The sequence below is a fragment of the Notamacropus eugenii genome, chromosome 5 (assembly GCF_028372415.1).
Source record: "Notamacropus eugenii isolate mMacEug1 chromosome 5, mMacEug1.pri_v2, whole genome shotgun sequence".
Lineage (NCBI taxonomy): Eukaryota > Metazoa > Chordata > Mammalia > Diprotodontia > Macropodidae > Notamacropus > Notamacropus eugenii.
Window position 1 is genome coordinate 370,048,474 of NC_092876.1, and position 24,285 is coordinate 370,072,758.

Sequence of the window (24,285 nt, forward strand, 5' to 3'; positions counted from 1 at the left end):
ATCCCTTCTAGTTCTAAAAAGCTGAAGGGTATTCAAAGGATGTTGAAGGTGACCCAAAGATAGCATGAGATATAGTTATAAGAACTGGGGATGTTTAGTGTCAGAGAATTTTCTCAACCCAGAGGACTTAGACCTCTTGGGAAAGGCATAACCATCAGTGAAGAGCCAATGACTTTGAGTCAGAGACAAGAGGCCAAACTGAAAGCAAAGAAATGTATTAGCATGCTAAGGAAGAAGGCAGGTAGCAGTTTTAACTTCCTAGGTTACCTATTTGATTTTTATAATTTTTAGGTATACTTTAGTACATGGCCAATCAGTAGTATTCTGTGACAGACCTTTTACAGGAGTAGGGATAGAAAAAGGGGGAATCATCCAAAGGAGAAAAGCAGGACTTGTAAGGGAAAAATTACCATGCAGCTGACAAGGTTTGTTATCGGAATTAGAAGACAAACGTCTTGTTCAAGTGTAGGAGACAAAAGGAGGTGACCAAAATTGCAATTGTGAAAGAAATTCTTTTGGACAAAACTGAGGAAACCATTTAGATGAGACTGAAAGTGTGTGTCTCTCATCCAAGGACAACAAATAATGGTTACAACACTGGATAAAACTATTCTCTTAAACTATGGCTTGTTTAATTTTATTCCTCCTTGCTTTCCTCTATAAGGCTACCAGGTGATCAGGGGATTTCTACACTGTCAGTCCATCAGGACGTTGTGAAATGATTGTGGTTCCAATTTTTCCTCCATATTAACTCTGACAAGAAAAGACTTGGTGTTCACATATGTGTGTCTGTGGTAGGGTAGGAAGGAGACATGATCAATGTCTTCAAATATTTGAAGAGTCTTGAGGTGAAAGATCAAAGAATTAGAGCTGGAAGGAATCCTACAAGCATTTAGTTCAAACTCCTGGTATTATAATACCAGATGAAGAAACTGAGGTCCAGAGAGAAAAAGAAACTTTCCCAGACACACAGATAACAAGGTCAAGAATTAACTTGGTACAGGACATATGACTACAAATCCAGCTTTATTTATTGTTGGAGGTAATTCATGCCCTCAACTAAAGACTGGTTTAGGTGACCTTTGAGGTCCATTCCAGTTTTGAAACACTCTTGTCCACGAAAGTGAATTCTGTTTAAACAGTTAGAAACAAGGAGGATTTGAATTCTGAACTGTTTTTTCTTCTATGATAGGTTGTTAAAAGTAGTGGATGATATTGGCTTGAAATTGAATTTTTCAAACAAGACCATCAGTTTTACCTCACCTTCTTTGGCTCTGGCTGTGGTCAAAGCCAACACCAGCACCTTCACTAAAACCACTTTTGCTGCCCAAGATCCTTCAGATCTTCAGGTAAATACTACTTTGGTTTTTATTGAAGGTGTAATCATTTTAGCTTATCTCTTTTTATTGTAATATAATTTCAGCTATTTTATTATACTTAATATCTGACAATAATGTTTCTTGAATTATGGTTTATGGGGAGGGGGCACATTAGGGTTAGGGAGTGAAGAGACAGTCATTCCTACCTAGGGTACATGCAGTTTGTTCATTGATTTGATGGATCTTATTTGCAGAAACTGTTACTCAGCATTTCACCTATTAGATTCATCACCATTTGAAACCGTTGCTAAAAAAAGAAATGAAGGAAGGAAGGAAGGAAGGAAGGAAGGAAGGAAGGAAGGAAGGAAGGAAGGAAGGAAGGAAGGAAGGAAGGAAGGAGAGAGACAGAGAGAAGCCACTGTCACCACCATTACTGTCTTCAAAGATGATTTGCCCACAGTTATCATTTACCAGCTTCCCAGAGCTACCCTGTATTCCTGGTCAATGTTAAAATATTCCTTCTTCCTTTTCTTTTTGTGGTTGTTTTGTTTCATTCTCTATACACAAATAGTTGAAAAGTCTGTTATTTGCGACTGTAGGAAACTTCTAATGTAGGAACTCCCTCTAGCAACACAGATTACAACCAAACTGTGACTTAATTGAGAAATCCTCAGTATTAATTTAGGCATATTGAAGTCTTTGGTAAAGTGAATCTACTTATCTTTGGAACTCTAGGCATCAATCTCATTAATTGCTTCCAGAATGTATGCCAACTAAGTTACTTAGCCAAGGTTATCTGCTGGGTGGCCCTAGAAAACAGAGCAATCCTTTAGCTTTATATCCTATCCAGTCATCCAACCAGGCTATCTTATTACCTGCCTGATGACCCCAATTCCCTGCTTTTCACCTTTCCAAAATAAAACAAAGCACCCATGCTTATTAAAGATAAAGACTCCTCAAATTTGTGTGTATTTGTATCCCTAGCATTTAGCACAATGAATGGCAAATAGCTAGCTTAGTTAATGTTTTTTTCATTTATTCAGTGACTTGCCAAAGGTCACATAAATAGGACACTTAGAGATTGGATTTGAACTCAAGATTTCCTGTTTCTAAATCTAACATACTATCTACTCTTTTATTCTCCCTATATTACATCTTCTTTGTGATACTTAATTGAGTATCCAAAGCAGTAGAATGTGAGTTCCTTGAGACCAGGAAATGTTTCTTTTTTTTTTTTTTTTTTTTAATCTTTGCTCCCAAAATTGGCTAGTACATAGTTCATTCAGTTGTTTTTCAGTCATGTCCACAAGTCTTCATGAGTCAGTTTGGGGTTTTCTTGGCAAAATTACTAGAGCAGTTTGCCATTTCCTTCTCCAGCTCATTTTACAGATAAGGAAAGAGGCAAACAGGGTTAAGTGACTTGCCCAGGATCACACAGCTAGAAAGTATCTGAAGCCAGATTTGAACTTAGGAAGATGAGCCTTCCTGACTTCAGGTCCAGAGCTCTATCCACTACACCACCTTAGTGGTACCCCTTAGTACAGAGCAGATACCCAAAAATGCTTGTTGAGTTAAAAATGAATCCAATCTTATAAATAAGTGGTTATTTATACACTGTAATTTCCTGAGTCAGGAAGACCACTCTAGCCATCCAAAATAGCTTCCCCTTTATACTCCAGGCATGAAATTCCTCTAACAAATTCCTTTAGCCAAAGGCAAAGTTGTTTTTCCTTCCTTCTACAATCAAAGATAAAGTTTAAACTGCAAATAGGATAAGGATAGGGACTGAATATGGCATCTCCCTCTACCAGTGAAGATGCAGCACCTTCTCTGGAACTTATCATTTTAGAGAGGTGCCTGGAGCACTGAAAGGTTAAGAAAATTACCTGTGAGCACACAGGCTATATGTTTCAGAAGCAGGGCTTAATTAAACCCCAATTTTCTTGGTTCCAAGGCCAGCTAAATCTAAATCAAGTCAACTAGCATTTATTAAATGCACGTCGGGACCTCCTCTAGTAGGAGACCTGGGGCTGTGGGGCTAAACCTTGATTTATATACTTGTGGCTAGATAAAGAATCAAACAGTGTAGGGTAGCAATGGTGGTGAGACACAACAGCAACTGTGAGGCAGAGTTTTCTAGTGAAAAAGTCCATTCACAGCAGGGCTTCATGTCTGGGTCTGCTAGGGCCTGTCAGGGACAGTCAGTTCTGTGGTTTAGCTGCAGAATGATCATCCAGAGGGTGAGTGCAAAGGATTGGTGGTAAGCCAAGCTCAGGATACAGTTTGCTTCCTGGACCTTAGCTCTGGAAAAGAGCTATTCTTATTCACTATTCTCCTAATAGTGAAAAAGAGAGGAGCAAAACGAGAAGAGTGGTCTTGGATCTTGATAATAGTTTATTAAACTGAAGGCAAACTGCCTAAATTATCCCAAGCAATAACTTTAACTTCAGTTCCATTGTCTAATCAAACGTTTTCTGCTAATCCTTTTAAATTCGTTACTGAATTCTGCTCCCAGGGTCACCTAGTTCAGACCTTCAGCCTTCTTAAATTATGTCCAGAAATCCATCATGCTATCTCTGGATTGATTTTTCAGGTTACTCTGGACACTCAAGCCCCTGAAAATAGTATTGGTATTATTACCCTCCCCACCCTGTTGTTGGACAATTTATCACCTGAAGAGGCAGAGATAGCATCCCGAATCCAGTTCAACTTTTTTGAGACACCCACGTTATTTCAGGTAAGGTTTCTGCTAGTTTCTTCTGTTTCCTTTCTTCTATTTAAAGTATCTCTACACTCACTGAGACTAAAATGACTTCATTAAAGAAAAGATACCATGGATATAATTTGTGTTGATTTCTCAACTGATTTCCTTTTAAAACTTCTCAGCAAGTGAAACGTTTTTTTTGAGATTGCTTAATATAGTTTCTAATATGGGGAGGTAGCCTCTTGTGATGAATGGAGCTCCAAACTGTAAATCAGAAAATCTAGGATTTGGTTCCAACTCTACTATTAATGACTTTGAGTCAGTCCCTTGTCTTGGGGCATTGGTTTCCTCCCCTAGAAAGTGAGGGAGTTGGACTAGGCCATGGTGTCAAACTCAGACAGAAACAGGGGTCCCTAAGTCCTAGATAAGGCTCTTACTGACTTAGAAAATCACATTATCTATGTTCTATTGTATTTTCATTTCTTTTTAAAAAATATTTCCCAATTACATTTCAATTTGGTTCAGACTCATTCTGGAGCTGTTGTTGCCCTGTTCAATGATATCTAAGGACTCTTGAAGCACTAATGCTCTGTAACCCAATGATTTTTCCCCATGATCACTTTATGACTTTGTTGGTATTTTAGGATCTCTCATTGGAGAATGTCTCTCTGATAAGCTATGTTATATCTTCAAGCGTCACTAATCTAACAATCAGGGACTTGACAGTAAATGTGACTGTTATGCTACAGAATATAAGTCCTAACCAGGTAAGCCACTCCTGACCATATTTTTTATGATGACCATTCTTTTTAGTACACTTAACCTAGGAAGATGCCATAGCTCTATCAAAGAGGGAAAAAACTTGAATTCATCCAGGGTGCTAGTCAGAACAATGCGTGAAGCACTTCCTCTCCACCATCATTTTTTCATTCATTAATTAATTCAAGAAATATTTATCAAGTGCCTGAACTCTGTCCCTGGAACCACTATAGGCTGATAGGAGGTGAGATTTTGCCTTATTTTCCTGAAATCGGGCTTCCATATAACTTGGCGGACACCATTTCCAAACCTATGACTATAATCCTATCTGTTAGCCATTACCCTTTTATATGTTGTCTTCCCCCCTATTTAAATATAAACGTTTAAAGGAGCTCAGCACAGTGTCTGGCACATAGTAAGTGCTTAAATAATATTCTATATATCCCCTCTCTCCTCCCCTCTCTTCTTCCTTCCTTCCCTCCCCAGCCCTCCTCTGCTTTGTTCTCCCCTGTCTTCCACTCCCCTCCTATTCTTTTCTCCTCTCTCTCTTTGTCTCTGTCTCTCTATCTTGGTTTCCGTCTCTCAGTCTCAGTCTCTCGGTCTCTGTCTCTCAGTCTTATCTCTGTGTGTCTGTCTATATCTCTCTCTCCATTATGAACGAAATTGGGATTAAAAAAGGACATGGTCCTTGCTTTCAAAGGGTTTACTATCTGGTAGAGGTCATATAAAATGTACATAATTACACAAATATAAATACAATAAGTAACTGAGAGCAAAACTGTACAAAGTACTAAGGGATAAGATGATCAGTGAAATCAGTCCTAGCATAGGGGAATAAGAGAACAAGAGAGCTTAACAATTCTGAGGGCTATTTGCTTCTAGACACAAACCTTAGATGATAATTCTCCCTCTAAAGATCAGGCATAAGAAGAATGAGAAAGTGTAAAATCCATATGCCTTTTTCATAAAAAATTTGCTTTCCAACTTTTTTATGTCATGTTCAAAAACAGAGTCTTATTTCTCCCTTTTAGGATAACTTAACTGTAAAATGTGCATTTTGGGACCTGAGCAAAAATGGTAGGTTTTGCTATTATCCTTTCCCCTGCCTTAGCTCACATATGTCTATTGGTCTCATTGATAGGATATGTATTCTTCCCAATGCTAACAGGTGGCAGAGGAGGTTGGTCATCTGAGGGCTGCACAGTGAAAGACAAGAGAATGAATGAAACAGTTTGCACTTGCAACCACCTTACAAGCTTTGGAGTTCTGCTGGTAATGTAACAATTTAAATAGACCTCAGATTTAAAGGCTAACTGCTATTAAATGTACTGACACCATCTTGTGATATCTACCAAATAAAATGTCTTCATGAACATAGCTGAATGGGTAGTTTTTTTGAGTTAATGAAAATATAGGAGCATGGAATACCAGTCTATTTTTATTATTGCAAGTTTTTACTTACATAAACATATGTCTGTGTAGATTATATATACATATATGACACATGTATATATAATGCAATTATATAAAATATGATATACATATATTGTGCTTTAAGGTTTGTAAAGAACTTTTGCTAATATCTCATAACAACTTTGTGAAGTATGTGCCAGTAACTTCCTCATTTTACAGATGAGAAAACTGAGATAGACAAAAGTTAAGTGACTTGCTCAGGGTCACACAGCTAGTAATTATCTGAGGTTCAATTTGAACTCATATCTTCTTGGGTCTATTTCTATCTGCTGTACCCATAAATAAGTTTCTGAAAAGTAGTTAAGAACATCATAAAATACTAACTTTTGACATAATAATCATTAGGAAATTTAGAACCATCTTTTATTTCATTATGAATATTTGGTAGAGGCAACTAAGTGTATAGTGAATGAATCAAGATCTAAATTCAAGCATGTCTCAGGTACTTAATAGCTATGAGACTTTGGGCAAATTATTTAACTTTTCTCAGCCTTAGTTTCATAATTTGTAAAATGGAGATAATAATAATACCTACTTCACAGAGTCATTCTGAGGACCAAAATTATATGACATCTACAGCACTTTCTAAACTTAAAAGCACTACAATAAATGTTATTCTAAAACAGAATATGTAATAAAGATAATTTCTACTTTTTAGGACTTGTCCAGAACACCCTTACCACCTACCCAGATGCTGATTCTTACACTCATCACCTATATTGGCTGTGGCTTGTCTGCAATTTTTCTTTCAGTTACCCTGGTAACCTACATAGCCTTTGAGTGAGTATTCTTCCTGCTGAACTGGAATCATGGCATCATTGTTTGACCAGGTTATTACTGACATCTCTAAAATGCGTTTACTACCTCTCTGTTATGAGGCCATGCTAAAGACAGTTCAGTGAATAAATGCTCCACTGAATCTGTGAGCTCATCAATTTGAATATTTCTTCCATTGATGTACATTTCAGTTCCCCCCCTTACCTATCCATCCACAGAGATCCTTATGTCCTCTTATGAGTTTGCTACCCAGTGAATGAATTGGAGGTTTTCCTCATTTTTTCCTCCTGCAGACTTAAAATCTAAGAGGAGTAGTAATAATATGGAGAGTGATTAAAATACATATTGAATTAAGCTCCGAATTTGTGTTAAGTGGGGGGGGAGAATGGAAAAATGTGAGTTGCACCATAGTACAGATATATGAATTCAGAAGTGGTTGAACGACCCATTCCAGAGAACGTTCACTGATGGAACAATGTCAACCTAGATGAAGTGCTCTGGATAAAGATATAGAAAGATGGTTTTCTTAACCAATCTGTAGGTGACACAAAGCTAAAAGACATAACCCCCTATATTGGATAACAGAATCAGGATGCAAAATTTTCTTGACAGGATAACATGACAGGAAGATTCAGATGGAATTCATTAGGGATATAAGTAAATTTCTGCACTTAGATTAAAATCATCATTGCAAAAGTAAGTAATAGGGGGAGTGTAGTTAGACATCAGTTTTTGTAAATAAATAAATAGATAGGTAGGTAAATATGTAAAATAAATGAATAAAGGAAAAAGATCTGAAGACTTTAGCGGATCTCATCTACCACCTAAGCTAAGAGTTGGACCTGGAAACTAAAAACAAAACAAAACAATGCATACAAATGTTAGATTATATCAATATCTTATAAAATATCAATAATATGTCATACATTAATATCTTATGTTAATAATATTGATAATGTATCTGTGTATTAATATCTCATATCAATAACATAATTATATCATGATAATATAATTGTAAATAATGTTAATATATTAATAATCACATTCAGAATAAGGGAGTTGATAGTCCCAACATATTTTGTCTTTGTCAGATTATATCCAGAGTACTGGGCAGTGTATTAGCTGTTGCATTATAATAAAGACATTGAAAATTTGGAATGTATCTAAGTGTTGTTTACCAGGAGGATGAAGGGACTTTAAACCATGCCATACAAGGATGAGTTAGTGGATCTAAGAATTTTTAGATTGGAGAAGCTCTAGAGAACTTATAACATTTTGCTTGGATCTACTTGGCAGAAAAAATGATTAATGGGTGAAAGTAATAGGGATCTTTGATGTCTCTTTCAACACAAAGACTCTTTGATGCAAAGAATTAAGTGGGACTAGTGGAAGGTTATGTGAAGTATCTGGAAAATTATGTTAGTTGGTTGAAGATTTCTTGAAATAAATATGGGGTTTCAGCAACTAACTGAAGAATGGGAAGGAAAGCACTTAGTATGCCAGGACAGCAGGAATAGCAAACTGTGAAATAGATAGTATTTTTGGTAGATTTTTAGCAAAAAACAAAAGCAATTTTGCATTGCTTTGCCATCTTCAGTCATTTTTCAGTCATGCTCAAGTTTTGTGACCCTATTTGGGGTTTTCTTGGCAGAGACACTGGAGTAATTTGCCATTCCATTCTCCAGCTCATTTTACAGATGAGGAAACTGAGGCAAACAGTGTTAAATTACTTGCCCAAGGTCACATGGCTAGTAAGTATCTGAGGTCAGGTTTGAACTCAGGAAGAGGAGTCTTCCTGATTTCAAAGCAGGTACTCTATCCACTGCAGCACCTAGATGCCCTTTACCATCTTTATTTTATTCATAATTCTACTTGGAGAACTTTACAGATGCCTCCCTGCTTAGAGTTCTGTTGAAGAACAAAGTAGGCACTGTTGAAATATTACAGATAACAACTAGACCTCTGATTTCATTCGTATAGGTAATTTGTAGGTGAGAAAACTCTCTCTACCAGTGCAGATTAACATTTTCTCAGTTACGTAGGCTTTAGAGGATTGTCCAGAACACTGAGATGTTAAGCTTTCATTCAAATAGCCAATGTGTATCAGGAGCAAAACTTTAACCTAAGTCTTCCTGGCTTCAAGACCAATTCTGTAGCCACCATGTCAAAGTTCCTCTAGTTGTAATATTAACCAAATATAAATCCCACTATTTGGATTCTGGATACTAACTAGGAAATTAATAAAAACTAATCTCCATTTCTACTCTTAGATTGGAAAATCTGGACACCAGAATGGGAACGTAGTCCTGCCAGTGGATCCTTGGAAAAATTCTCAGACTAATTTGCCAATAAACTATTCATTACCTGGAATGACTTAATCAGAGCTACTTTTTCAAGCACAAAATTTTTTATGTAACAAATTAGATTGTGTTGCTGATTTAAAGGAAATGGTTTTTCCATTTTTAGTTATTCTCTTTTTCATTTCTTATTTAGTTGTATCTTAAAGTAACTTTTTTACATGTTTGTATTAAGCAACAACATGACATAGCAGAATCTCAGATCAGGAAGGAACCTCAGAAACTATCTAATCCAACCACTCTTGACCAACAAAATCGCCCGAACAATCCTTCTGACAAGTGTTCATCCAGGCTCCAGTTTTGGGGTGACCCACCATTTTGTGAGATAGCCTATCCCACTTTTGGACATTTCTGATTGTCAAGTGACTATTATAAGATTCTAAAGTTCTTTAGCAAATGTCATAGCAAAAAGGAAAGAGCATTGGATTTCTAATCAGAACATGTGTTCAAATGTCTGCTTTGACTTCAAGCTCATATATGACCTTGGACAAATCATAACCTTTTTATGGGCCTCAGTTTCAACATCTGTAAAATCAGGAGTTATCTGATAGAGTTAGACTACAACATTTCTAATGAGTCTTACAGCTCTAAATCCTATGGTGACAAAAGTCTTTTCGATGAGACATGGGAAATAGATATTATACACACACACACACACACACACACACACACACACACACACACACCATATCATAGAGAAAAGGCAGTCTATGTAATGTCTAAATATTTTTATTATATATGAACATAAAATTATATGTTTTACATGTATCATAGTGTGTAATATGTATTATATATTTTATATAAAGTTTGCATATACAATTATATATTGTTATAATTACATATGTCTAATGTAGTATGGAAAACATTAGCTTTAGGAGTCAGAAGATCTGAGTTTGAATCTTGGTCTACTTACTTTACTGTGAGGTGACTCCAGTCAAGATGCTTCAACAATCTGGGACCAATTTCTTCATAAAGTGAGGGATTGGTTTAGAACTGAGTTCTTAACCTGGAGTCCATGAATTTGTTTTTTAAATATTTTGATAGCTGTCCTTTATTATCATCAATTTCCTTTGGATCCCTATGTCTCTTACTTTATGCTTTTACAAACATTATACCGAGAAGGTCCTTTAGACTTCCTCAGCCCGTAAAAGGAGTCCATGGCACACACAAAAAAATAAGAGCTCTGGATTACTTTATCTCCCCATGCAGTTCTAAAACTGGTAGCTGTAGAATAATAAGCCTATTCCAAATCCTCAAGCTCTACTGGGCTAATTTAACTGATAGGTAATGCATGCCAAAGACTGAATTTCTTTTTATTTTGAGTCATAGAGAGGTCTCCTTCCCTCTACATGACCAGAACAATACTGAGCCTTCAAAGATAACCTGACACATGACTTGAGTGTCCACACTAGGGTTTGCAGATGGATATCATGCCCTTTTTCTCCTATTTTTTTTTTCAGGAAAATCCGGAGGGACTATCCTTCCAAAATCCTCATCCAGTTGTGTGCTGCTTTACTCCTCCTGAATCTAGTGTTTCTCCTGGACTCATGGATTGCACTATATAACATTCGAGGCCTCTGCATCTCTGTGGCAGTATTTCTTCATTATTTCCTGTTGGTTTCATTCACTTGGATGGGCCTAGAAGCTTTTCATATGTACCTGGCTCTTGTCAAAGTATTTAATACCTATATCCGAAAGTATATCCTCAAGTTCTGCATCATAGGTTGGGGTAGGTATGATTTTCATTGTAAGATCCACAGAGATAATACAGTGGATAGATTGCTGAACCTGGAGTCAGGAAAATCTGAGTTAAAATTCTTTCTCACACATGTACTAGCTGTATGAACCTGGGCAAGTCACTGAAGTACCTCAGTTTCCTCATCTGTAAAATGCTAGCACCTACCTCCTAATTTTCAGGAGAAAATAAGAACATAATACTTGCAAAGTGCTTTCCAACCCTTAAATCACTAAACAATTGCTAATCATTATATTTGGTCAGTCAGAAAAAGCAACAACCAATGGCTGCTTATTTTGCTTATTTCCACCAAACCCATTATTTCTTAGTATAGGTTTAGTTCCCCAAAGGTCAAACACATGCCACTTCTTTCAAGTGTAGCTGTGTATTATTTCAGAATTTTTACCATTTTTACCTACCTTAGAATCCTGTGGTGACAAACAAGTGATGAAGCAGGAAGTACAGTTGCATTGGGAGCTGTCATCACAACCCTGTACACAGGTGGCCCAGATCATAGGGTTGTCTTCTCATTGGAATGAAGCATTAGTGGGATTATTATGCATTGCCAGAGCTAGCTCAGTGTCTGGGACACTCTGAAATAAAGTGTGGGAGAGAAGAGGTAGTAGGCTGCCTACAAAACTGAAGGTCTACGGAACTGCTTTGCTGATCTCATTGTTGTGTGCCTGTGAAATCTGGACAGTCTTCCAGTGCCATGCCAGCAAACTGAATCACTTCCATTTGAATTGTCTTAGGAAGATTCTGAAGATGAGCTGCTAAGATAAGGTACCACATACTGAGGTCCTTTCCTGAGCTAAAATGCCAGCCATCCAAACCCTACTGCAGAGAGCACAGCTCCAATGGGCTGACCACATTGTTTGAATGCCAAACGTAGGTTTCCTAAAAGACTGTTTTACAGAAAACTCACACAAAGCAAGCACTCATTTGGAGATCAGAAAAAGTGATACAAGGATAATCTGAAGGTCTCTCTGAAGAACTTCAGAAGCAATTGCATGACATGAGAGACACAGACAAAGGATTGCCCAGTATGACATGCCTTATCAAAAAAGGTGCTATACTCTATGAGCAAAGCAGAATTTCAGTAGCTCAAAAGAAATGTGAGGTGCACAAATTTAGAGACATCTTCATTCTAAACATTCATGTGGTCTATTTGTGCCCAAGCTGTGACAGATATTATGAATTCATATTGGTCTGATCAGTCACAGTCAGACACACTGTACTCCAATATAGTGATACCATTTTGGGCAGCTTCAAGAACAAAGCATAACAACCAACCAACTATCTATTATCTGTGAATAATCCAAAATTGTCTGATGTAAAAAAAAGCATCACTAACTAGAAAATCATCTCTAAGTATGTATTGTACCTATAGCGGGTCATAGAATAATAGGCTTTTTTTAACTGAAAAGAAATTCTGACATCTTTTTCTAACATGACCCACCCCAGCTATCTCCTGTACAACATCCTTAAGTCAGGTTGGACACCTCCAGGAATTAGAACTCAAAGTCTAATGAAACAATCATTCTATTTTCAAATAGACCTTGTTTGGGGGACAAGTTCTTTGCTCTTTGAACTAAAACTCTTCCTCCCTAGAGTTTTTACTCATTGACTTTAGACCTGCTTTCAAATATTTGAATACTAACACTTTATGTTTGTATGGTGATTTTCTGCTTTGAAAGCACTTAACTATACATTGAAGATGAATGCTACAGTGGAAAATGTGTTAGCCTGGGAGAGATCTGGGTACTGGCCCAACTTCAGGTAACTATGATGTCTAACACTGGGACAAGTCACTCAGCTTCATTTTCCTCATCTGCTCTTAACAGAAGCAGAGAGATTAAGGGGTGGCAAGAATATATAAAAGAACTATACAAGAAAGATCTTAACATTACCAATAAACCATGGTGGTATGATTACTGAACAACATTCTAGAAAATGAAGTCAAATGAGCCTTAGGGAATTTGCTAACAAGAAGGTTAGTAAAGGTGATAGAATTCCAACTGTACTATTTAAAATTCTAAAAAGTGATGTTGTTAAAGTGCTGTACCTCAATAGGCCAGCAAATTTTGAAAACTCAACAGTGTCTACTGGATTGGAAAAGATCTATTTACATCCCAATCATAAAGAAGGGCAATGGCAAAGAATGCTCAAATTACTAAACAACTGCATTCATTTCACATGTCACCAAGGTTATGACTAAGATTCAGCAATATGCGAACTGAGAATTACCAGGCAGGCAGACTGGTTTTCAAAGAGGTGGAGGAACTGTGGACCAAATTGCCAACATTTGTTGGATTATGGAGAAAGCAGAAAGTTCTGGAAAACCTCTACTTCTGCTTTATTGACCACACTAAAGTCTTTGTGTGGATCATAACAAAATGTGGCAACTCCTCAAAAACATGGGAGTACCAGATCATCTTACTTATCTCCTAAGGAAACTGTATGTAGGCCAAGAAGCAACGGTGAGAACAAATCATAGTTGGTTTAAGATTAGAAAAGGAGTATGACAAAGCTATATGTTGTTAACTTATTTATTTAACTTATATGCAGAGTCCTGCATGTGAAATGCCAGGTTTGATGCATCAAAAGTTAGGAATTAAGGTTACCAGGATAAATATTAACAATCTCAGATATGTAGACAATACCACTCTGATGGCAGAAAGTGAAGAGGAATTAAGAAGCTTCTTGATGAGCATTGAAAGAGAAGAGCATAAAAGCCAGCTTGAAGCTTAACATCAAAAACACTAAGATCTTGACAACTGATCCCATCACTTCCTGGCAAAAGGAGGGAGAAAAAAGAAAACAGTGTCAGATGTTATATTCCTGGACTCAACGATCATTGCGGACAATGACTATAGCCCAGAAATTAAAAGACATTTCTCCTTGAAAGGAAGGCTATGGCAAATATGAACAGCATACTAAACAGCATACTAAAAAATAAAGAGACATCACTTTGTCAACAAAGATCCATGTAGTCAAAGCTATGGTTTTTCTAGTAGCAATATATGGTTATAAGAGTTGGACTATATACAATGGTGCTGGAGAAGACTTTTGAAAGTCCCTTGGACAGCAAGGAGTTCAAATCAGTCAATACTTAAAGAAATTAATTCAGACTACTCATTGGATGGTTAGATACTGAAGTTGAAGATTAAATACTTTGACCTCATAATAAGAAGACAGGACTTAATAGAAAAGACTCTGATATTATGAAAGACTGAAGGTAAAGAAAATGGGACAGAAGGGACAGCAGAAGATGATATGGATAGATGGTGTCATGGAAACAATGAACATGAACTTGAACAAACTTTGAGAAATAGTGTTATGGTCCATGAGTTCATGAAGAGTCATACATGACAATGACTGAACAACAACATGGTAATAATAATACTTATGCCACCTACCTTCCAGAGTTACTATTAGGGAGGTGCTTTTGGAAATCCTAAAGCAATACACACACATATGTGTATATGTGTGTGTATGTATATATATATATGAAGTATGATTGGCATGATCTCAGTTGACCCTCAGAATATTCCTGAGTTAAGGCAGGAATTATCATCCCCATTTTATAAATGAGTAACATGAGGTCCAGAGTGGTTTAAATGACTTGTCAAATGTCTCAATAAATGTTCACTAAATAAAATACTCAAAGCCAGATCTAGAATTCATCTCTCTCTTCTAATACACTGTAGTTAACATGTCCCCTATCTGTCAAGTCTTCTCTATTCCAAGTTGAATATCCACCATTCTTTATCTTTATATACTTGTTCTTTCCGTGTCATGTGTGATTTCAAGACACTGCACTGTCTTGATCATTTCAGTTAATTGTGTGATTTGGCAGGGGGTAGGCGGTGGGGGGGTCGTTTGAAAGATAGCCTTTGTTTTTAAATCTCATCTATTTGGGGTAGGAGGAAAGGGACCTGAAAAAGAAGTCATTGTTATCTTCATTTAGTCCTAATCTTAATCTTCTTTACAAAAGTGTGTAAAGTCAGATTTCTTAATCAAGGGCAAAATATATTACTGTGTTCTTTTTTCTAAAATGGGTCTCAGGCGATAAGATACATCTCTGTCATTCAAAATACAAATGACCTCCTAATGCCAATCAAGTCAAGTTCTGCAATCAGCCAGTCTAACATAGTTCATTAGGGACCCCTGGTTGTATCATTATAAATTTTCTTTTTGGTTGTTGTCAACGCTTCTCTGTTGTATATACATCCCATCTAGTTTATCTTCTGGTAATTTGCATGAACCTTGACCCTCCTTGCTGTTAGTCCTTAGAAATAAATGCTACATCATGTTATCTGATTTTCTCTATATTTTAGTGTATTACAACCCTATGTAACATTTTTTCTCAAACTCCCAGGTGTCCCAGCTGTAATTATAGCCATTGTGCTGGCTGTATCACCAGATAACTATGGACTTGGCTCCTATGGAAAATTCCCCAATGGCTCACCTGATGAATTGTAAGCACAGATCTTCCAGGATTGCAGATGCTTGTTAGGAAACTAACTTCTCAGGAAAAGTTGCATGATGGAATCATTATGTTGATACAGACTCCCTTCCTAATAGAAATTCGTTAAATTTATGACAGTTCTTGTGGTCAGAGCTGTAATAAAGCAAGCTATTTGAAAATTCCACTTGGCTCCTGAAATATAGGAAAACAAAAGGCAGAATTTTGAAGATCTTTATATAAGCTTATAAGAAAAAGAAAAATTACATTAAGTTGACAATAGCAGATGAAATGCTTTACAATATTTGCATGGGGTGAACTCCTTCATAATTTCCTTGAATTTTCTATGAAGATGCAAATTCTACTTGAGATTTCAAAGGAAGGAATAGTGAGTAGTGATTTGTGTTGTTTTTCTTTTTGCATGATTGATGCATATATAGATCTTTTTATCCAGTAATTATACTGTTTTGTAACATATGATGTCAGGATTTATTCTGTCTTTTTTTTTTCTTTTTCCATTTTAGTTGTTGGATCAACAATAATGTTGTATTTTACATTACCGTGGTAGGCTATTTCTGTGTGATATTCCTGTTGAATGTCAGCATGTTCATTGTAGTACTGGTCCAACTTTGTCGCATTAAAAAAAAGAAGCAACTTGGTGCTCAAAGGAAAACAAGCATTCAAGATCTTCGAAGTGTTGCTGGTCTGACTTTTCTGCTGGGGATTACTTGGGGATTTGCCTTTTTTGCCTGGGGACCAGTTAATGTCTTGTTCATGTACCTCTTTGCCATCTTTAATACTTTGCAAGGTAAGTTTTCTGATTTTACATAGGCTAAAGAGCATCTAGTTGACTGTATAAATGAATATATAAAAATAATTTTCAATTGGTTGTTGAAATAAGAAGTGTTATGCAAAGTATATATATTCAGCAGATAAAAGCATTTTAGTTAAAGGACAGATTTGCCTTTGAGAAGAATGCTTTGTGATCCTCCTTATAAGAGGAAAGATGATTTCTAGATTCATGAAATTATTTTTGTCTGATATAATTTTGCAGGTTTTCATCCTGAAGGACAAAACAGGGCTATATGCCTGAGAATATTGCTGACTCAATGTTTTAGCCTTAACATAATACCCCTCCATCTCTTCTCTAATTTCCTCATTTGTAAAAATGAAGCTAAAAACCCATGTTCCCTCTTTAACTTACAAAGTTTTTAAGATAAAATGAAAGTCCACAACAGATCATGGGAATTTCAGAATATAACCATGTAATGATATTTCACAGCTGCACAAAACCAATTTATATCAGCATTGAAAACATAGGCACAGGTTCTATCCAAGCACAAACACCTGGTGAGTACCTAATTTATATAAGGTACTATGATAAGAAGCCCTTGTGAAGTTCTAGGAGAAATATGGCATTCCTATCAAGACCACCCACTTTGCCCATCCCTCTAAAAGCATGAGAATCAGGGGACAGTCTTCTGGATGGAAAGGGAGTAAAATGGAAACCTAAAAGTTGTGCCACAGCCAACCTGTTTCTTCAGTTTTGTGGCATAGTTTTGTTCCTAGTCATACTGCCTGATACCCTAGAAACCTGTGGTGGGGTGGGAAACCTGTGACCTCAAGGCCACATGTGACCCTCTATGTCCTCAAGTGAAGCCCTTTGAATCCAAACTTCACAGAACAAATCCCTTTAATAATAGTATTAATATTATAAATATGTAGTTATATAATTTTATTATATAATAATATAAATTAATATTATTAATACAATTATACATAATATATTAATATATTTGATCAATTAGCTTAAATAAATTTAAATAATTGATATCAATATAATTATATAATTTTATTATATACTATGTTATATCATTATAATATAATAATATGAGTTAATATTACTAATATAATTATATAATATGATGTATTAATATAATAATATTATTAAGGAGATGTGTTCAGTGAAGTTTGTATTCAAAGGGCTGTACTTGAGGATTTGGAGGGCCATATGTCACCTTGAGGCTACAGGTTCCCCACCCCTGCACCAGGAGTTATTTTCGTCTTTAGTCCTATTTAACCTCTCTATGAATTCTAGATGTTGTGTGTGTGTGTGTGTGTATGTGTGTGTGTGTGTGTGTGTGTAGGAGGAGAAGTTAAAGTAAAATTTGAGGTTGTAGCCTCTGCTGGAAAATATTTAAAAGGTAGGCAAAGGTGTCTTAGGAGCATGTCTCCTTTATGGTTAATCCTAGAAAAACAAACCACTGGAATAATGGGATGATGAGCTGGAAAGATAGGTTATTGTGGATTGTTTTTTAAATAATGGCTCCCCATTTTTAAATTAGGCATAGCTAGATCCATGTGTTCCAAAAGGCTCATAATCATGTTCTTTAAAAAAGAAAATTTCAGAGTTGTAAAGGTCACTGTTTAAAAAAAATATCCATCATTCAGTGATCTGGTTAGTTTTGTAATGATTGTACTATACTTTGGCAGTAGAAAGCATGGAAGCTGGCACTTTCGAAGTATGTCAACAGTAATACTTTGTCTCTGAATTCACTTTGCTTCTAGCCTTTCTCTTAAGTATCACTTTTTAACTTTGACTGTGTTCCCATCTGCTTTCCTCATCTCATTCTTCTATTGGTTTTGGCTCCAAAAATGTCGTTTTGTGGTTCCACTTATTGCAAAGCAATAAATCATTATACTATTTTCCAAGAAATCCCAACCTGAGATTAATTTAATTGTACATTATGGCTTTTTCTCCTTATTTTGTTCAGCTTGGAAAGCATCAAGTATGCCTGCGGGTTACATGAAGTCTCTGTTTTAACTTACATTATTTAGAATGAGGTAAATGGAATATCTAGCAAATTATTTCCATAAATTATCATCATCCACAAATTATATTCAAGCATCCACTGCCTTTATTATGATAGATTAACTCCTAATGTGAATGGCATGTTAAGTTGTTGCATTATAACTTGATCAGAGTAATAGATCAATCAACAAGCATTTATTAAGTATCTGCTGTGTGCCAGGTACTCTGCTAGTTTCTAAGAATACAAAGACAAAAATGAAATATAGTATTCTGTTAGTACTTTACTTGGTTAAGACAAAGTATTTTATGGAGGAGACACTGGAAGCTGGGGAGAATCAGGAAAAGCCTTGGGTATGAGGTAGTCCCAAAATAGATCTTTTTAGAAAACAGGATTCTAAGTAGAGATGAGGAGATGTGCATTTACTGAGCAGTAGACAGAATGGGTAAGGCACAGTAAGTGTCATGTGTGAGGTAAGAAGGCCAGATTTGCTAGAGTGAGGAGTGCATGAAGGAGTAATGCATACTAAAGCTGGAAAACTAGTTTGGATTAAGGTTATAAAGGGTTTTAACATGTCAAGTGTGGAGGATAGGTTAGAGAGAGGAGAGACTTGAAGTAGTATATCAAATTAAGAAACAATAATAGTACAGGAAAAAGGTGATGAAGGCCTGGATTAATGCAATGGCTACATGAGTTGAGAGAATGGGGACAGATATGAAAGCTGTTGTGGAGGTATAACAGAAAAGAGCTGACAACTGATTGGGTGTGTACAGTAAGAAAGTTCCATGGTTGTGAACCTGGGTGACTGGAAGAATGATGGTGCCGTCAATAGAATTACAGAAGTTCAGACAAAGGGTGAGTTTGGGGAAAAGGATAGGTCATGCTGAGTTTGAGATGCCAATAGATGTAGAGTTGGACATTTCCAGTAGTTTCAATAAATGTAAGACTAGGACTCAAGAAGATACAGAAAAAAAGCAAATTTAAGGAAAAGACAATGAAATAAAATATTTATATTGATTGAAACCAGAAGAGGCATTGCAATGCAATGGAAAGAACCCTGGATATGGAGATCTGAACTCAAGATCTGCCTCTTATTGCATTGTAACCTTGGTCAAGTCATTAAATCCCAGGGCCAAAATTTCCTCATCCATAAAATAAAGGGTTTCAATTAGATATCCTTTAAGATATTCCAACTCTAAATCTATGATCTTTTGATCCTGTGATTTGTCCAACATTCAAGATACCTGTCTTCCTGTCTAGTAAGAACAGATATGAATCCTAGTACAAATAGACCTGTTATCTTAAAATCAAGATTTAAAAAACAAGTAATTTGGCAGGAGAAGGTAAGAGAAATGTTGGCATGAGGAGAGTATTTACTTTTTTAAAAAATCACTTAGGAAGAGATTCATCATGAGATTCCTTTAGCTAGAAAGCTTCCATAGTAACTTGAAAATATTTAATTTTTTTAGATTATTTTTCTAAAATCTACCTATTACATTGTTGTCTACTAAATAGAATTCTATCAGTGAGTATTAACAATGTTTAGATGGAGAAAAAGGAACATAGGGGCAGAGCCAAGATGGCGGAGTGAGAGCAACTATTCACCTAAGCTCTTAGACAAACTCCTTCAGATACCTCTAAAAAGAGAATTTGACCAAATTTTGGAGGTGCAGATTCCAATAGGAGACAGACTGTGGTGGATTCAAAGCCCAGGAGAGACTGGAAGGTCCACGGAAAGGATCTGTTCTCCAAGGGTGAGCCAACAGCACAAAGCACAGCACATCCAGTGCAATGGAGCAGGAGGGCCCTGGGAAACCTGAGACAGCAGCAGGCAGAACCCGGAAGACTGGCAGCCCACGGTGAGAGACCAGCAGAGACAGTGACAGCTGCTGAGCACCAGAAATCAGCGCAGCAACTCCTGAGACTTTCAGTATGAAGATTAAACATCAGTAAGTCACCTACTTGAACTTCTGGGAGCCAGGATGGCAGAGTGATCAGTAAATGCTCTCTCCTCCCCCGCCTTGATGACCTTGAAAGAACCACAAAATATTTCCCCAGAAAAATCCTGGATCAGTGGGGACAGCAGAGGGGGAAAATAGTCTCCTAACACCTGAGGCTAGGAAAATAGCTAGGGGATTCCTCCTACTGTGGGGGAGGCAAACTGGAAGGACAGAGGACCCAGGGCAGAGGAAACTCACATTAGGACCCAGGCAAGCCTCAGGGCCAGGAGAGGAGCCCCAGGAGAGGTGGAAACTCGCACTAGCATCTAGGCATGCCTCAGCACTCCAGGGGAAATGGGAAGACAATAGGGCAGCTGGGATCACCATCCCCTAAGCTTGCCTTTGCCTCAGTTCAGCTGAGGAGATCTGCTGTGACCAGACCACCACTCCCCCACACTTAACAAGCTAACCCAAGGGCTGATAACCTGCTCTTAGCTTTTTCACACAAGTCAGCTCAGCACCAAGTTCTGCAGCTTCTAACTGAAAGAACCAGAAGCCACAACAACACACAATCATGATCATGAACAAGGAAAAGCAAAATAAGTGCGAAAATGTCATAGAATCTTTCTATGCTAATAAGGACCAAAACACAAATACCAAAGAGGTCAATACTGAGACTGTACTTCCATCTGAAACTTCAGAAGGGACTATGAACTGCTCGCATGCACAAACAGCTCTCCTGGAACAGCCGAAGAAGGAAATAGAAGAAAAACTGGCCAATGATTTTAAAATTATAAAAAAAGAATTCTCTGATGAGAATATCTCTTTGAGATGGAAAATTGAGCAAATGGAAATGGAAGTACAAAAATTAACTGGAGAAAATAACTCCTTAAAAGGAACAACTGGACAGATGGAAAGGGAAGCATAATACATAACTGGGAAAACTGGACAAATGGAAAAGGAAGTACAAATATTAACTGGAGAAAATAACTCCTTAAAAGGAAAAATTGGACAGATGGAAAAGGAGATAAAAAAGTTAACTGAAGAAAATATTTTGATAAAGATTAGAATTGGGCAAGTAGAAACTGATGACTCCATGAGATAGCAAGAATCAGCCAAACAAAATATAAAGAATGAAAAGATAAAAGAAAATGTAAAATATCTAATTGGAAAAACAACTGACCTGGAAAATAGATCCAGGAGAGAAATTTTAAGAATTATTGGCCTGCCAGAAATCCACAATGAAAAAAAGAGTCTGGACAATATCTTCCAGGAAATCATCAAGGAAAACTGCCCAGAAGTGTTAGAACCAAAGGGCAAAATAGTCTTTAAAAGAATCCACCATTCACCTCCTGAAAGGGATCCCAAACTCAAAACCCAAAGAAATATCATTGCCAAATTCCAGAACTATCAAGTGAAGGAGAAAATGCTACAGGCAGCCAGAAAGAAACCATTCAAATATCAAGGAGCTACAGTCAGGATCACACAGGACCTTGTAGCTTCTACATTAAAAGATCAAAAGAACTGGTATCCAATATTCCATAAGGCAAAGGAGTTGGGACTACAACCAAGGATCAACCACCTAGCAAAGTTCAACATAACATTTCAGGCAAGGAAATGGTCATTCAATAAAATAAGGGATTTCCAGAACTTCCTGACCAAAACGCCAGAACTTAATAGAAAATTTGATCTTCAAACACAGGTCTCAAGAGAGGCATAAAAAGGTAAACAGGGGAGGGAAAAAAACCTTGTTATTCAATTTGGGCAAACTGTTTACCTCCCTATAAGGGAAGATGATACCTGTTAATCTTGAGAATTGTGCATCTATTATGAAATATAAAAGGGATATACATAGAGGGAATGAGTATAAAGTAAATGATGTCATGTTAAAAATATGATTTAAGTATGTGAAGGGATTGTAACAGGAGGTGTGAAAAGGAGGAAACAGAAAATGGTAAATTACATCACAGGAAGAAGTACAAAATTATAGTAGAGGGAAAGAGGGGAGGGAGATGAGCATTGTTTGAGAGGTACTCTCATCTGATTTGGTTCAAGGAGGGAACAATAAACTTAAGTATATAGTTCTAATTAGCTCTACAGGAAGTAGGAGGGGAAGGGGGAAGAAATAGATCTAATCAAAAGAGATAAGGATGGAAACTATATCCTGCTAAAAGGCACCATAGACAATGAAGCAATATCATTACTAAACATGTATGCTTCAAGTGCTATAGCATCCAAATTCTTAGAGGAGAGGTTGGGGGAGTTGAAGAAAGAAACTGACAGCACCTCCTCCTCTCTGAACTTGATAAAACTAATCTCAAAATAAATAAGAAAGAGATTAAGGGGGTCAATAAAACTTTGGATAAGGTAGATATCATAGATCTCTGGAGAAAATTGAATGGGAATAGAAAGGAATATACCTTTTTCTCAGCGGTACATGGCACATTTACAAAAATTGACCATGTACTAGGACATAAAAACCTCACAATCCAGTGCAGAAAAGCAGAAATAATCAATGAATCCTTCTCAGATCATAATGCAATAAAAATTATATGTAATAAAAGGCCATGGAAAGATAAACCAAAAATCAATTCGAAATTAAATAATCTAATTCTAAAGAAGAAACAGGTTAAAGAAGAAATCATAGAAACAATCAACAATTTCATTCAAGAGAATGACAATAATGAGACAACATACCAGATCTTATGGGATACTGCAAAAGCAGTTCTTAGGGGAAGTTTTATATCTTTGAATGCCTACATAAATAAAATAGAGAAAGAGGAGATCAATGACTTGGGCATGCAGCTGAAAAATCTAGAAAAAGAACAAATTAGAAATACTGAAAACCAAAGGAGAGATTGACAAAATTAAAATTAAGAAAATTATTGAATTAATAAATAAAACCAATAGTTGGTTTTATGAAAAAACTAATAAAATTGATAAACCTTTGGTCAATTTGATTAAAAAGAAGAAGAAAATCAAATATCAAAACTGAAAGGGGTGAACTCACCTCCAATGAGGAGGAAATTAAAACAATAATTAGAAATTACTTTGCCCAACTTTATACTCACAAATTCGATAATCTAAGTGAGATGGATGAGTATTTTAAAATATAAATTGCCCAAATTTACAGAAGAGGAAGTTGAATACTTAAACAACCCCATATCAGAAAAAGAAATTGAACTCCCTAGGAAAAACTCTCCAGGGCCAGATGGATTTACAAGTGAATTCTATCAAACATTTAAAGAACAGTTAATTCTAATACTATACAGACTATTTTTGAAAATTGGGGAAGAAGGAGTTCTCCCAAATTCTTTCTATGATACAAATATGGTTTGATACCTGAACTAGAAAGAGACAAAACAGAGAAAGAAAATTATAGACCAATTACTCTAATGAATATAGATGCAAAAATTTTAAATAAGACTTTAGCAAAACAAATACAGCATCTTATCACGACAATAATACATTATGATCAGGTAGGATTCAATGCAGGGCTGACTCAATATTAGGAAAACTATTAGCATTATCGATCATATCAATAACAAAACTAACAAAAACCACATGATTATCTCAATAGATACAGAAAAAGTTTTTGACAAAATACAACACCCATTCCTATTAAAAACACTGGAGAACATAGGAATAAAGGGAACTTTCCATAAAATAATAAGCAGTATCTACCTAAAACCTTCAGCAAGCATTATATGCAATGGCGAGAAGCTAGATGCATTTCCAATAATATCAGAGGTGAAACAAGGATGTCCATTATCACTACTATTATTCAATATGGTACTAGAAATGTTAGCTGTAGTGATTAGACTAGATAAAGAAATTGAAGGAATAAGAATAGGCAAAGAAGAAACTAAGTTATCACTCTTTGAAGATGATATGATGATATACTTAGAGAATCCCAGAGATTCAAGTAAAAAACTACCTGAAA

General features: G+C 36.3%; 1 protein-coding gene across 12 annotated transcripts in view; it reads left to right on the forward strand.

Annotated features, from left to right (window-relative positions):
- Positions 1–24,285, forward strand: part of ADGRG2 (adhesion G protein-coupled receptor G2) — a 178,896-nt gene that overhangs the window by 145,695 nt on the left and 8,916 nt on the right. For all 12 annotated transcript variants that reach the window (XM_072614198.1, XM_072614196.1, XM_072614197.1 and 9 more), the window contains 9 exons: positions 1,193–1,349; positions 3,913–4,056; positions 4,668–4,790; positions 5,814–5,859; positions 5,951–6,054; positions 6,914–7,035; positions 10,850–11,118; positions 15,506–15,605; positions 16,117–16,400. In XM_072614198.1, the coding sequence (XP_072470299.1) occupies positions 1,193–1,349; positions 3,913–4,056; positions 4,668–4,790; positions 5,814–5,859; positions 5,951–6,054; positions 6,914–7,035; positions 10,850–11,118; positions 15,506–15,605; positions 16,117–16,400 (1,349 nt within the window). The remainder of the gene's footprint in view (positions 1–1,192; positions 1,350–3,912; positions 4,057–4,667; positions 4,791–5,813; positions 5,860–5,950; positions 6,055–6,913; positions 7,036–10,849; positions 11,119–15,505; positions 15,606–16,116; positions 16,401–24,285) is intronic.